The sequence below is a fragment of the Trachymyrmex septentrionalis genome, unplaced genomic scaffold (genome assembly GCF_001594115.1).
Source record: "Trachymyrmex septentrionalis isolate Tsep2-gDNA-1 unplaced genomic scaffold, Tsep1.0 scaffold24, whole genome shotgun sequence".
Taxonomy (NCBI): Eukaryota; Metazoa; Arthropoda; class Insecta; order Hymenoptera; family Formicidae; genus Trachymyrmex; species Trachymyrmex septentrionalis.
In genome coordinates, this window is record NW_017305397.1 from 1,689,291 (window position 1) to 1,704,412 (window position 15,122).

Below are 15,122 nucleotides of genomic sequence, written 5' to 3' on the forward strand. Positions count from 1 at the left end.
CGGATGCTCGGGGCCGCTCGGGGCAGTGTAGGCAACCGTTGGCAATCGAATTTAGTATTTCATGTAAATCACACGTAATCGTCATTCATTAGTGTCGCGTCAAGCGTAGCGGGTCTGAGTCTGAGCAGAGATAACTAGCGTACGTTAATCAACGATTAAACCGGAGCTCTTTCACGGAAGCTGTAGAATTGCGTATCGTTCATCCCGCGCGCGATAATCGATATCGAGGGCGTATCAGTGATATACGATCTGACTCGAGGGACAGTATTCAAGTTACCGTCTACGCACGTCTACAGCGCGTGGCTCCTGACTTGTTCTTATAAACATGGTGTTTGGACTCTTTGGGATAATTGTTTTTTTCCACAAGACCAATTAAGCTTCGCGCGACCGCGGATCTTGCGGGTAACGTGAGGGATCACGCAGCCGCTTCCTGAGAAGACCGGCGTGTATCATGTGATTCTCACTGGAATACAACAAGTATGGACACATTTCCGTTTCACGGTGAGTTTGTTACATTCTGCCATTTGGAGTTCCGCTCATTGAGTTTCGTGTTTTCGGAATATCGCTCAAATCGGGGATGGCCTGGGGGAGGGGGGAGGGGGGATATTGACCACTATGCAATTTGTTCTTTTTGTATTAGTCAAGTTTGCCTGCATGCTATCATAAGGTTTGTTTTTTATTTCTGCACTGGACTGTACTTAAACTTTATCACTTTTCAAATATCAAATATATATCTGTTCACTTTAGGTTCGAAAAATATATACTAGTTCAGTTATAAAAAACAGACCTTTGAACCGCTTACTTTTTATATATCAATTAAAATTTACCGTTAGTTAAATAAACTGTACATTAGATTTATAGCCTTATCCACTTGCAACTTACATTTTGTTTATAGATATATATAAGATCAATTGTGTTACTATATGGATTATCACGGGTATTTGTACAAGATTATACTTATTAGGTTATGGCTGTTTTCATAATTATACAATACATGAGATTTATATTATGATATTTTCTTGTAAAACAGGAAACCGTATGATTTAGTAACAAAAGTTTGGAGTATCTTGGTACTTTACCATGGAGCAATCAGATTCGCCTGTCCTGACAGTTCACGAGATTCAAACGGATGATACACAAGTAGCTCAGATCCCTGAACAAGATATAAAAGTTACTGCAGAAAGTGATCAAGATTTATCAAAGGTGTGCAAGCTACCGTCAGAGTCTATATTGACAGTAGACAATACCGATATTCGTACAATAGTTAAGTCAGAAGATTACATAGAGACAAGTCACAGTGAGGTATCTAAAGAAGTAGCTAAAGAAATTGATGATACCAATAATCAAGTGGAATCTGAATCAACGGAGCCAATCACGGAGATATATAAATCAGAACAAGAAGAGATCCAAATCTATGATTTAAAAGATAAGGTAAATTCGAATCATGAATCACAACACTTGTCCAACGAGGAAGACCAAAGCCTAAATGTGATAACTGAATCTAAAATAATAAAAGAAGATGAAGGAGCAACGGAGACAACAGAGGAAACAGAGGCAAAGGAGACAATAGAGACAAAGGAGTTAACGGATAGTCTAGAAAATGATTGTAGTATAATAGAGGACGCGAATCAATCCGATTCCAGAGATAAGCAGGATGTAGCACCAGATGAGTCTAAACTTAGTAAACATGGGGGCCAGAGTGATGATGTATGTGAATCAGTTGAAGAAACAATCAAGGAAATGCCTGATAACGATAGTAATCAGAATAACTCGGCAACTAATGCTGAACTAACTAAGTTAGTGCAAGAAGAAACAGAGGTAGTTGTAGTAGTAGAGACTGTACCAGTTGCGACTAATGCAACAGCGGATAATTTTATCGTTACTTTAGAAGAGAAAGATGCTAATAAGGAATGCAACCAAGAAAATGTTACTTTGCAAGAAAAACAAATTGTGGAATCTGACCATGGGAACAATGAGGTTGATCTAATTCATTATAGCCAAGAAAGTGACGATACCATAATAGAAGTAACAGAAGTCATAGATGCTCCTCTTGACGAACAATATAAACAAAGTAATATGGACTATATAGATAGTAATAAATGTGATACGAAATCGATAAAACTAATCGATGGGAAAATTGCAATAGACGAAAGTGTAAATGATGAAAATATTAAAGTAAAAACAACTGATAGTAAAACTTTGATTAATTCTGGAAAAAAAGATAAAGAAGATATCACTATTATTATAGATGAGAAAATCATAATTACAGAGGTTGAGTCAGCAGTTGAATCAACAGATCTATCACAAATTGAAAATACCCATAAAAATACTGTTAAGGAGATAACTGAGCATAAACAAGATGATACCTCTGTTGACAAAGTGTTAGCAGTGGATTCATCGACGAAGAAAAGGAGCTTTATCCAAGATATATTTGACGATTGGGGTGTTGAGAATACGGATGAAGATACGCAATCAAGTTCAAAAGTGCAAGATTCTGTTGAGATCGAATTAAAAAGCCTAATGGATGAGGCAAAGACGGACCAGATTGTTTCGAATGAATCAGTTGTAACTTTCCAAGAAAAAGTCTCTTCTGCAAATGAAGAATATGATGAGACACATAATATTGTAAGTGTTGAGAAGAGTACAACGAAGCAGCCGACTGAAGAAACAGAAAATCAAAAGAAAAACAAATCTATTAATAAGGATGCAATGTCATTAAATAAAGATGAAACGAATTCTTCTGTACCATCTGTGAACAAATCTTCACGAAGTATGGATACGCATCCGGTTACGTCGCCGCACGATACTACAGTTCCTAAAAGCCGCGCTCGACATTTAACCAGTCAAATAGCGTCGCCAGCAGAAGTGACAGAAGTGTTGAAGGAACGTTTTCGCGAAAAGCAGAAGAGCGTAGAGACATCTCGCGGACCAGATATATTCTTTGTGAAAAAATTAACGCAAAGGCTGTCTAGTAAATTGGGAGGTAGCACAGTAAATCCAATACCAAAACTTATACCATTGTCACAGCAAACCGCTTCTTCAAATCCACCTCCCTCTTCTGTATCATTGGCATCAGAAAACTGTGATAAAAAGAAAGCGGGAAATACAACAACGGAAGCTGGCAAAGATAGCAATTCTGACAACAAAGAATTATTGGCCATCTTAGAGGGTGACATTGATCCTGACTGGTCTATTTTGAAGCCACCAGTTCTCACAGAAGAAAACAAAACAGCGTCAAATACTATAGAACACTCCGAACAAAGCAATCCACCAAAACTCGATCCATTAGTTGAACGAGAATTGGCGCTGAAACAACTCCTTGAATTGCCCATATCATCGTCCAAGAAGATTCCACCGCGGAAAAAGAAAACGTTCCGAGCAGCGTCTGGTAAAGCATCTAAAGACGGAACGACTGTCGCGAAAGGTTCGCTTGCTGCACAGCGAAAGGAGGCTAATATAGATTTAGCGAGTGAAAATACGCAACCAAATGCAAAATCCGTTGGTATTGATCTGAATCCTTTATCTCACGAAAAGAATCAAGAGCAGATAAGCTTACGAATAGAAGAGTCGAGATCAGGCAGAAAACGTAAACCTACCGAAAAAGCAAGGGAGCACGAACAAAATACGATAAAACGGCAGAAAGTATATAGAGGTAAAGTTTCGATAAATAAGAAACAAATGGAAGAAAAGTCCGTCTCTAGTGATAGCTCGATGATTGAAAATCATGTTGTAACGAGCGATACGACGAATGTTGCTGTAAATAATGAGAAAGTTGTTACGAAAGAAGTAGCAGGTAAACAGTCCGAGAATAAAATAGATTCGGTTTCTAATAAAATTGAAGATTCTTCTTCAAAACGGTCGAAACCTAGTCTTGCTAAAAAAGGACCGATAGCTAAGAAGAAAATGGTAGTCAAGAAGTTGCTGCGCCAAAAAGTGCCAACCGATAAGAAATCTGTTCAACTGAAAACTAAACTGACTCCGTCGCCGAAGAAGACACCTCCGAAAGCTGTCTCAAAATCGCTAAAGCGGACGCCCGAAAGTCCATCCAGTGACGTGAAACCTAAGAAGAAGAATATAAATGAGATAGATAGATTGTTGCAGGACGAAGGTGTTGTCAATTTACTATATGATGTAGAGCAGCCGGATAGAAAACGCCTGGTTCCTATCACAAAGTCACGAGCGAAAGTAATGGACTTGCAAAAAGTGCAACGTGAACTTAAAATCCGAAAAAAATTGGTTCGCAATGCTGTGTTGCGATTACGTACGTCAACAACCGCAGATGTCACGAAAGTGTCACCGAGGTCGAAGAGAACGACGATTCATACGGCTGATGTTCAAGATAAAAAGATAGAACAGGTCTCATCACCAAAAACTTCTGCATCACCTACGGAATTTATTCTTCCCGCAAAGATTCGAAATGCGGCTGATGCGTCCATTATCGTTAGGAGACACTCGTCTAGTTCATTTTCGAGTGCATCTGGAAGTCCCAGAGTTAGCGTTGATGCACCTGAAAAATCTACAGAAGCTGTCAAGTCGGAAGACGGAACAGTTCATTCGTTGAGATCTGCTAAAAAAAGACGAGATTCACAAGATGAGAAAATTAATAATACGAAAAAAAAGAAGAAAACTATACAAAAGTCCGATACCGATGTTACTGTTACTAATACCAGTATCATCTCTACTACAACTACTACAATTGCTAGCAATACTATTGCTAATAATACAGAAGAAAAAGTTAATGTCGTACGCCCTGGTAAAAAATCGGAAATTAAGAAAATGGACAAGATCGGAAAGCAACAGGAAAACATTCCCGCAGTTGAAGACAATGTTTCGAGTAAAGTTACAACCCGATCGTCGAATGGTGCAGTACCAGGCAAGGTAACAGCGAAGAGCAAAAAACTTATGAGAAGCAAAGTGACTTTTGCCAGAGCAAGTGAGCTTGATAATGCTGAGGATTCTTTGAAAAACGAAGATGAATTATCTGCTTGTCTTGCTGAAGCAGCTACTGCTCTTTCAGTTGTCAATGCCAGAAATGGTGCGACTACGCGAAAGAGCAAAGGTAAAGGTAAACACTTATATCTCAATAATATTTTTTTTTTTGTAAAATTAAAAATATAATAATTTATTTACTTTTCCATGTGAAAAAATGTTAAAATGTTAAAAATAATTTAAAAGCAATTTGATACGAACTATATGCTAAATATCATACAATATTTCAGTAAATACAAACACGATGAAAACATTGGATATAGATAGTAACAAAATGAAAACGGAAATGCAAAGTCAATTCAGTAATAAGGAAATAAATGTACGACGACATGGTAATCTTGTACAATTAATACTTACGCCATCCTCTTCGACAAAAATAAGAAATGCTCTTTCATTGCAAGTACGTAGTTTCGAGTGTAAGACAATCTCCAAACTCCGTTATAAACTGCTAAACATAATTTCTTTAATGGTATTAAGGTAATGCAAGAATTTAAAGAGGCTCTGTCGATATTAAAAAGAGATGACGAATGTAGGGTAGTACTCTTAACATCTACGGGTACAAGCTTTTGTGAAGGTCTTGATCTTTCAACATTATTGCATTCAAATAAGGATGAACGACGATCCGTCGCTCAAGAATTGGCACATGCTGTTAAGTATGTATTTAAACTTGTGTAAACACAATTTAATATAATATTTTATATAGTTGATGTAATACTTTATATATAATTTATTTTATTGAATTTTTTTTCTTTTTAGGGATTTTATAAAAAGTTTAGCTACTTTCAATAAACCTATAGTGGCTGGCGTACAAGGTGCAGCAATTGGACTTGGAGTAACAATGTTGCCTCTTTTTGATCTTGTAATCGCTAGTGATAAAGCAACATTCTGTACGCCTTACGGGAAATTAGGACAAATTGCCGAAGGTGCTGCAGTCTTTACTCTGTCACACATATTAGGCAGTGCAATTGTAAGTCGTAAGCAATTTTTTACAGCATTTATAACATTATGTGAAAATAATAGAAAAACAACATCTATACATTTCGATAGACGAGTGAACTTCTTTTGGGTGGAAGAACTCTAACAGCAAGTGAAGCATTAAGAGCCGGTCTTGTTACTCGAGTTTTATGGCCTGATCGGTTTCAAGTCGAATTATTACCATCGTTAAGGGCTATGAGTGATCAATCATCACAAGTAAGTTACATATATATATATAACAATGTTTCTTGATTTTAATTTTATTAATGCCTTTGCAATATATTTTACGAGATATATATTGTATTTTACGTACATAATATCGCTAAACTTTTAAGTTTTTTACATTTATTAAATTATAGTAGTTTTATATATTTAATAACGATAACAATAAGCCATATAAGCAGGTCCAGAATAGAGCAGTTCCTGTACATTTACTTGTGTCTTATTTTTGAAAACGCATAAATGTTTTTCTGGACATGTACATCTATAATATGTTGAATATAGATCAGATCGTATGTAGCCGCAAAACTCCAAAGTTTCACACATTCTTTTCTGCATTAAAAAGTTCAGATTCAGTAAATAACATGTTGATAAATGAAAGAATATTAAATATTACTTAGAATAAAATAAAATTATTATAAATTTTATCTATTCTTGCATGGTTCAAATATTTTTCTTTTTAGAGAGTACAGGAGAGAATTAATGGTTTTATATATTATAAATATTATACAACAAAAAGTGTGTATAAATTATGTAGATTTATGAACATGGAAAATACTTAATTAACTCGTAAAATGCAGAAACGATTTTCTCTCTGTGCATTATATTACACATATAAAATGTATACCTTGACACATCTGAATATTTGAACAATATTCTTTGTACCATGTTCTTTGTACGTGTATTTTTGCAACTTCCAGTAATGTGTTTGCGGACATACGCAATTCATTGTCACGTTGTACGGTATTATATAATTATTATTTGTATCACCTTCTCCATGTACTATCACTGCCTCTTGTTTGTGCGCGCATGTCTCCAATTCCGTGAATTGCGTACAGAACTGTATCAGGAAACGTAACTGTCAGAAATGTTTAAAGAAAGATATTTTTTTAGATACTTATTCTTCTCGATATACCTTCAGAATGGATTTATTATTGAGGAACATGGTTGAATTATCAAAAGTTTGTGTCCATTGCCACGGACACTCGCTCCCATTGGGACAGTGACAAAGCCTTTCCGTTAATCTAGGCATCCAAAATCGATCATGAATTACATTGCATACCTCGTAAGGTTCACAGTTGTGTAAATCGCTTTCTCCTTCAACCTGTTTTGATTCAAGAAATGTGTCGTTTATGCCGTTATTCATTTATAAGAACTACATTTATATAGTATATTTTCATATACGAACTCCTTTCATATACTTGAACGTAATATTATTAGCTTTACTGCTAATTGTCGTGTATACACTGACACTTGCGCTTATCAGAGAAACGAAGAAACAAATTTTGATAAACATATTTACAATCGTGTGCATACTTGACTGCGCTAGATCCGATTGTCATAAGCAAGATTGTATTAACGCAAATGGCAGCAATAATGCTAGTATATTCTTGATTCTACGTGTGCACCCACATGACTCGTAATTACGAAATATTTTAATATTCATGGCATTGAAGCTTCGCTTCATTTGTAAGATACAGAAATATGGGCATACGATAAATCAAAGTGTTGATAATAAAAACTATGTTTTCTGCAATATTGCACATATTTTAATAAATTTGATAAAAACAGATAAACAGATTTACAAAGAAAATAAAAGAAAGTATTTATATAGGATATTGTAAAATGAGAGAATCGTTTCTGTATATGTGTACAACAATTATAATTTTTTACACTAATTATTTTTTTAAATAAAAAAAAATCTTTTTTTTTCAGTCTATGGAGGCAACAAAGGCTCTGCTACGTCATAGTCTACGAAAAAAATTAGATGCCGCACTTGAATCAGAAACATACTTACTAATACAACATTGGTGTTCCATAGAATGCCAGACTGCTATAAAGGCTTACATTGATGGAAAAATTGAATAAACGACAGTAAGCCATTCTTATACATGGTAAAATATTACAATTTATATACGTATATATATACACACATTATAATTTATTATAATGAATTACTTATTGTGAAAATATTAATTTCAGTGTACTACTGTTTAATTGTGGTTTTGCAATCCATGTTAAAGGTCAGAAGTGACAGGTTCGTGAATATTGATGAAGATAATAATACAAAAATCGACATATAAAATCGATGTCATATAAACAATTTTTGATGCGACATTCTACGTCAATGCACTGTATAAGATATAATTTAGATATAAGATATAAATATTGAGAATCACTCAAAAAGATGGACTATTTTATTATTAGATCATTTAGATATAAATTTATTATTCATAAATATATATGTATATATATTTACATATATATGTATATGTATGTGTGTGTGTATGTGATATATATGCATATATTCTTCTGCATTATATTATTGTTAGATTAAAATAAAGGTACATTCATTGTAAGAATCAAATTAAATTTCTGATATATTGTATTATTTTATCGAATTCATTGGCTTGTATGAATTTATATGTTTTTGTGAAGACTTGTGCGATTGTTTAAAAAGAAGTTCGAAAATTGCACATAAACAAACTTCACAATTCAAACAGCCAATGGATCTATTTTTTTCCTTGTAGAACAACATTTGTGCATGAAATTTTCGCAAAATTGACAAGTATTTATTATTTATTCGGAAGAAATGGCTACGAACACAGAACTGGAAAGGCCATGTACTTATGAGTTTTCCAAAGGCTTTGGCACTGGTGCGGCAGAAGCGCTTGGAAACTGGGGCTTTTCTAACAGAACCTGTAGCGCCGGTCAAGAGTTACAACGTTTAAAATGTCTCTTTGCAAAAATGGATTCTTTGTGAGGAAAATATACATTTTATTCAACGACAAAGGCTTAAATTGATGAATTGCTGGTCTTAAGGAAAAATTCGACTAGAACCGTACAGAAATAAAAGAAACGCCTTGATTAATTTCAGACGCAGCGCTGATAAACCGATGATGTGTGTTAAATACGATCGTAGATACGATCCTGAAGCATGGTATGTTAAGCCTAGTCCTGATGAATGTAAACCAGCGTGGACATTTCCTGTAAAGAGGCCTCTGATTACTTACTGTTCGACCACTACAATTTTGAAAGTTTCCAATATGCTTGAGATCGGAGGGGACTTAAAGTTTCATGCTCCTGGCCGCAGCTTTGTTCACCAGGGTGTATGTATACACTCTTTTAATCAGTTTAATCATTTAAAGCGAACCAGCAGAATTTTTATTACAGATCGATATATTATCATATAAATTTTGGATATATATATTGTACCTTATAGTAGATACTCTATATAATTATATAATTTACTTTTAGACGGATAAATGGTATCGTGGTTCAAACTGTTGTTATCAACCTAGCTGTCTAGCTCCGCAATGTCCTGTACGATACTCTTGTGAAAGTTAATTTTTAAAATTTTTATATAATTGTAATCGTACTTAATGGCAATGATAACGTCAAACTGAATATTTATTTCTGATTTTTTTCTAGTAATAAAATGTAATATTTGCGCAATATATATATACATATATATATACATATTAAATTCTGAAATATGTTAGTAATTAAAAAAAAAATCGTGGTGGAGGAATCAAGGTATAAGGACACAAGTGACGATGCAATTGAGTTAACAAAAATTATATCTGAGAGCAATGAGGTCGTATAATTTATTTTTTTTGTTTTACTTTAACAAACACAGTGTTCCGAGCTTTTGCGCGTTGCGTGAGAACAATTACATTATCGAATGGTGAGGCAAGTGATTTAACTGACCGTCACTGTAATATTTTCACTCTTTGAGCTGATATATATTGATGAATGGAGTATCTCTAGATACTAGCTAGCGTTACAACAATGTACACTAATTCGAATTCCTTAAATAGAAATCGATCTACACAAGTAGCATTTTGTAAGATCCTACATAAGGAGCTCTGTGCTGACTTTGCGATGACTCTGCATAAAAGCTTTCCCTCGGGATTCTTATGTACAAGAAAAAATATACAAAAAACTGAATTGATATGAGTCATGGTACAATATAAATATGAAAACTGTCCGAAAACGACGTACGATTTACGCGAGTCAATAATATATGTTATACGAGTTATTAAAAATATATACTTATGATATCTTAAGCAAGTAATATACATATCGTAATGTATAAATTAAGACTAGATAGAATATCGGAGACCTTATCTACTTCTACAATATAATAATCGAGTGTGTGACTGAAGTATAACTTATAAACTAATTACGCAATAACATGCGGCACAATAACGGCTGAAAGCGTACTGGCAAGAAGAAGAGAGCACATGGTATTTTGTTGACATTTCATTTTTTTTCCACATATTTTGCCTTAAGTCGGGCATAACACTGAAATCGGAATAGCAATTTTGTAAGTACTTTTCAAAAATGCCTATCGATCATGATTTATAACGTTCGAGTTGAAAAATTGTTAATATTTGCAATAGGATTTAGTAAAATTGAATTGAAAATCTAATTACCTTTGAGTATATAATCTGTTAGTAAAGTGGGTACTGTCGGGCTATCCTCGCTAATGGCCTTTAATACTGCAAATGAACATATACATTGATATATGTAATTAGATACAAAATATAATTAAATACTTACTTTTGATAAGTACTTGCAAGGCTTGATTGTCTGGCGGACCACTGTCTGTATGATATGGAATAACGGTCGTCAGGTACTGTAATAAAAATGAAAATTTTTATTTTCTCTAAATTGTACAATTAAATTACTGAAAACTGACTTTTTAAATTTAAAGATTTAATTTTCTGTAAAAGAGTATTCATAATTTAATGGTTAATAGATGAATGCGTAAAATGTTTACTATGTAAGTGCAATTCTATACAGTGGTATACCTTCGGCTCCTGCAAAGACCTATGTTGTGGTAACGGACTAGTACCATTCGGCATTTGATTTCTTTTCTTTGTAACATGATGCTGCCTACGTCGATTTTGCACAGCCAATAGTAAAGAGATAAACTGGTTTTTTAGTTCCTTTTCATATTCTAATTCGTCTCGAAGCGCAAGCTCTGCGATCAGTGTTTCGCTCAAAGCCGCAATCAAGGATTCCATTTCTCCAAGAAGTTCAGTCAGTTGGCTGGAGGAAAGTTGCTTTAATTCTAAAAATACATTCAACATTTTATGTTTTTATTTTAAAAATTAATTAATTTCTATCATTAACAAGAATACTTTTATGTCATATAATTATTATTTCAAAACATACTTTTTTCATGAAGTGGTGATCCAAGTACTTCTCTACTTCTTTCCAAAGCCTCATCGCTGTCCAATAAAGAACCCTCTGAATCTGGCGATCTTTCCATTGACGGACTTTCCTACGGCGATGACGAGATGTAAAATTATTAATCATTTATTTAGTCATTATTACATCGGTAAGAATACTTGATTGCGCCAAGGTTATACCTGCATTATGTCATCTATCTCGCGAAGAACTTCCTCTGCAGTCTTCAGCGGTTCTTCCGGACTGTGAGTATCGGTACTGCTGGATAAGATTAAAGCATGCATGTCCAAATCTGTGGCAACTGCCTCGTCTTCGCTACTTAAATCTTCCAGTTCGGGTCTACAGAGATAAAAAAACGAAAATATTGAAACGAAAGTATGAATTTACGAATGTTAGAGTCAATGTGAGGAAGCGAAATCAGAAAATTTGTTTTTAAAAATGTGTAATCGCTGCAAAGTAAACTTTCCACAAATAATTATATTTGTGACAAATAATAAAATGTGGCAAAAAATAAATGTATCTACCTTTCCGTCGAAGTAGGTGCTTCGTTCAAATTCAAAGCGGGCATATGCATTTTCCGCGCGTAGGATTTGCTCCAGTCGATGGGTAATATATTCCCGAAAGTTCCGGTAATCGTCCACCACATCCTGTAAAAAATACAATGTTGAACATATACTGTTATTAACACGCAAAGAATCTCTTGACATTTTCTAAGGGCAATTGTTTGCTTGATCTTAGCAATCGCTTATATTAAAGGCTTAATATACGTAATTTATTTAATATAAATAGATGTTGAATCTTCAGATGACTCATATCCTCTAATTCATAGTATTCTCTAGTCGAGGAAATTAATGTATTATACTTTAAATATACCTATGTGTCATCGACTTTTATCTGCTGAATGTTTCATTTAGAATTACCGCATTTTCCTCTGTTTTATTTTAATTTTTATTTGAAAAATTCTAAAGCATGTAGTTGATTTTTTGTAACAAATCTATACAATTTTCTGAAATGTATAAGAGGGAATTATCTTATAGCTTTAATTTCAAAATTACATAAATAATCGAAAATACATAATGATGTTAACTATTTTATTAATACCAAGATAACGAGATTATTTCAGAACATTTTTTAAAATCTTTATTTTATTTTATTTTTCCTTCTTTCACAATTTTTTTATTCTGATAGATAAATATTTTTTGCCAAGCGCTTTTGTGTAAATAGAGCGGACTAAATTGAGTCGAAAAGTCTTTTATTATTTTGCAATTTTCATAATAATTAACAAGATATTAATTACTAAAAATCGCTGAATATTAGTTTCCAATAATTTTTTATTCAAATATTATCAACTTTACAGAAAAACAGCAAGAAACAAAAACTACTTATTTTCTTCTTATACAATTCTTAAAAATTTTTTCAGAATCTTTAAATATCGCATTTTCTCATGCTGGTAAAAATAGTTGCCAACAAGAAAATGTAGTATTAAAAAAATTGATAAAAAATTCTTAAAGCTCTATAAGAAAATAAATAATTTTTATCTCTTGCTGTTTTTCTGTAAAGTTGATAGTGTTTGAGTAAAAAATTATTGAAGACCAATATTCGGCAATTTTTAATTAATATCTCATTAATTATTGCGAAAATTACAAAATGATAGAGGATTTTTCGACTCAATTTAGTCTCCTCTATCTATACAAAAGCGCTTAGCAAAAAATTGAGGGACACCCCCTGTATTTTCTAATTTTCTCTCTTTTTCTCTTTTTGCATATATACAATGGATAAAGAAAATGTTTGCTCATAGAGATGTCATAACAATTTCCGGTGTCCATCTAAAGGTTAATGAGGACGTATGATAGAAATGTCGCGTAATTTTATCGTGAAGGACATGATTTACGAGATATTACAAGAGCATGACGTGTAATGCGCGATCAATAAATGCAGATGTTCCAATGAGGATGATATAATGCCACGATATTATCTATTGAGTCGTGCTAATGTGTGTTGTTCTATAATGTAGAAACACGTATTTGGAACGTTCTATATATGGTTGTCGTCAGAGACAGATTTCTCATTCAGGAGGAGTCTTCGTCTTTTTAATATCGTGCCTGTTTATATCATTAATATAATATCCGTAAGCACATTCTCATTAGGACACATTTGGGACACCCTCTATGGTGATGAGAGCGACAGACTTTCTAGGACGCCGCGTGAATCATTGCAGGCTGTGGGCGTTTCCTGCGTTACGCATTGTACGTGTACGCACTGCATAGATAAGACGTTTAATCAAGTGCAAACAAAACGTAAGTCAACGACGTTACGCCGATAACATGTTGTTTTCTAAAGGAAGTAATTTTTCATGCGAAGAACGACCAGAGCGAAGAATCCTCGCGGCGCGAATTTGCGAACAATGTAGTCTCGTGGGAGCCGAGCAGCAAAAACGACATTCAGAGACCTGTAATATCCTCAGGAACTGAAATATCAATCGATCATTAACTTCCTTTACTGCTTTCCCTTCAAATGTCCTCTCGCAGTCGATGGGCGACAGAAACCATGTATTTTAAAAGTCGACTAAAGCTCTATCTCTTTCTTAAAATATCTCTCATTGTCAGTTCCGCTAAATATTCGCGTTTAACGAATCTTCCCTGTACTTTCTCCAAGTGTTAAATGGAACAGTCGACAGAAAGATTGCAATTTTTTATTTTTCTATTAATCAATATTTCTCAGAAAGTTCAAATCAGTTTTTACTTACATATGAATTCTTTAGACTCAAATGTAAAATATAAATAAATTAAAATATAAATTAAAAGCTTCTAATTTTTGTTTAAGAAAATGGTATAAAGAAATATTTTAAGCAAGTAAAATCATTAAAATCTATATTGGGAATATGGAATATTTCGGCGTTTATTTTGTTCAAAACTCGCACGTGTCTGTATATATGTACTTATTATGTGTAGAAAAAAGAAAACGGCAGCAATATGAAATAGTCGACGCATTGATCGACCATTTGATGTCGTGGGTTAATAAATCGAGGTCAACTCAATCCACTTGAGTCCCTGATTAATGTAAAGTGGCTTTATCTCCAGTGTACACGTTGTTCAGATCGAAAAGGCCAGACATTTTTATACCGCATGGTATGTACGAAGTCAAGCTAATTTTTAATCTTTGAACGTTCGCAAAAATCACAGTGAATAAGAAAGGATAAAAGGAAGCTGAGTGATGTAAAATTAGCTTAATCTAAAAAAAATGGGGATTTCGCAATTTTGCACAAATAGCTCTTATCAGTTCTTCTAAATTGGCTTGCTTCCTAATACAAAAATCACGAGAGAGAGAGAGAGAGAGAGAGAGAGAGAGAGAGAGAGAGAGAGAGAAAGAGAGAGAGAGAATATTAAAAAAATTATAGGATCTTTTCTTAATTAAAATCAGATAAATTTTCATATATATATATATACATATATAGCCTTCGCGTATAAATTTATCCCCGTAACACCCCGTAAATGTGATCGCTGCTATCTGAAGCGCGTGCGCGCCGATATTGACGTTCGCCCTCTGTTTGGAGGGTGGTGTAGCTCGATACGAACGAAGGAGCAAAACAGAGATTAAATTTTCATGTCATGCGTTTTCATCAGTATCAAAATATTTATGAAACGTTCAGTTAAGGAAGTGACTCCAAACTTCTGTCTGTCGAATCAGAAATCTGACGCAAATCAATTAATGAAATAAAAAGAAAAAACACATTTTGTATA

General features: G+C 33.9%; 4 protein-coding genes across 6 annotated transcripts in view; 2 read left to right on the plus strand and 2 right to left on the minus strand.

Annotated features, from left to right (window-relative positions):
- Positions 1 to 8,371, plus strand: LOC108748726. 3 transcript variants are annotated; one of them, XM_018487022.1, is made up of 9 exons: positions 115 to 139; positions 368 to 501; positions 1,031 to 5,065; positions 5,220 to 5,389; positions 5,467 to 5,642; positions 5,746 to 5,956; positions 6,037 to 6,180; positions 7,900 to 8,078; positions 8,167 to 8,371. In XM_018487022.1, the coding sequence occupies exons 3-8, from the start codon at positions 1,081 to 1,083 to the stop codon at positions 8,050 to 8,052; spliced, it is 4,839 nt and encodes a 1,612-aa protein (XP_018342524.1). In that variant the 5' UTR covers positions 115 to 139; positions 368 to 501; positions 1,031 to 1,080; the 3' UTR covers positions 8,053 to 8,078; positions 8,167 to 8,371. The 3 variants fall into 3 exon arrangements, with proteins under 3 accessions (XP_018342525.1, XP_018342523.1, XP_018342524.1); XM_018487023.1 differs by having other exon boundaries at positions 1 to 501; positions 1,031 to 5,059; XM_018487021.1 differs by having other exon boundaries at positions 2 to 501.
- Positions 6,307 to 7,663, minus strand: LOC108748729. The gene is made up of 4 exons (XM_018487025.1): positions 7,373 to 7,663; positions 7,100 to 7,288; positions 6,812 to 7,024; positions 6,307 to 6,516 (listed from the first exon to the last, which is right to left on the minus strand). The coding sequence occupies exons 1-4, from the start codon at positions 7,496 to 7,498 to the stop codon at positions 6,337 to 6,339; spliced, it is 708 nt and encodes a 235-aa protein (XP_018342527.1). The 5' UTR covers positions 7,499 to 7,663; the 3' UTR covers positions 6,307 to 6,336.
- A 242-nt stretch (positions 8,372 to 8,613) lies between the features above and the next one.
- On the plus strand, positions 8,614 to 9,647 carry LOC108748730. The gene is made up of 3 exons (XM_018487026.1): positions 8,614 to 8,943; positions 9,062 to 9,293; positions 9,442 to 9,647. The coding sequence occupies exons 1-3, from the start codon at positions 8,777 to 8,779 to the stop codon at positions 9,529 to 9,531; spliced, it is 489 nt and encodes a 162-aa protein (XP_018342528.1). The 5' UTR covers positions 8,614 to 8,776; the 3' UTR covers positions 9,532 to 9,647.
- Positions 9,648 to 10,461: 814 nt separating this feature from the next.
- Positions 10,462 to 15,122, minus strand: part of LOC108748727 (fasciculation and elongation protein zeta-2) — a 12,260-nt gene continuing 7,599 nt past the window's right edge. Inside the window, exons 3-9 of the mRNA XM_018487024.1 lie at positions 11,907 to 12,029; positions 11,565 to 11,721; positions 11,368 to 11,476; positions 11,001 to 11,263; positions 10,750 to 10,825; positions 10,623 to 10,688; positions 10,462 to 10,491 (exon numbers count right to left, since the gene is read on the minus strand). Of these exons, the coding sequence (XP_018342526.1) occupies positions 10,475 to 10,491; positions 10,623 to 10,688; positions 10,750 to 10,825; positions 11,001 to 11,263; positions 11,368 to 11,476; positions 11,565 to 11,721; positions 11,907 to 12,029 (811 nt within the window). The 3' untranslated portion in view covers positions 10,462 to 10,474. The remainder of the gene's footprint in view (positions 10,492 to 10,622; positions 10,689 to 10,749; positions 10,826 to 11,000; positions 11,264 to 11,367; positions 11,477 to 11,564; positions 11,722 to 11,906; positions 12,030 to 15,122) is intronic.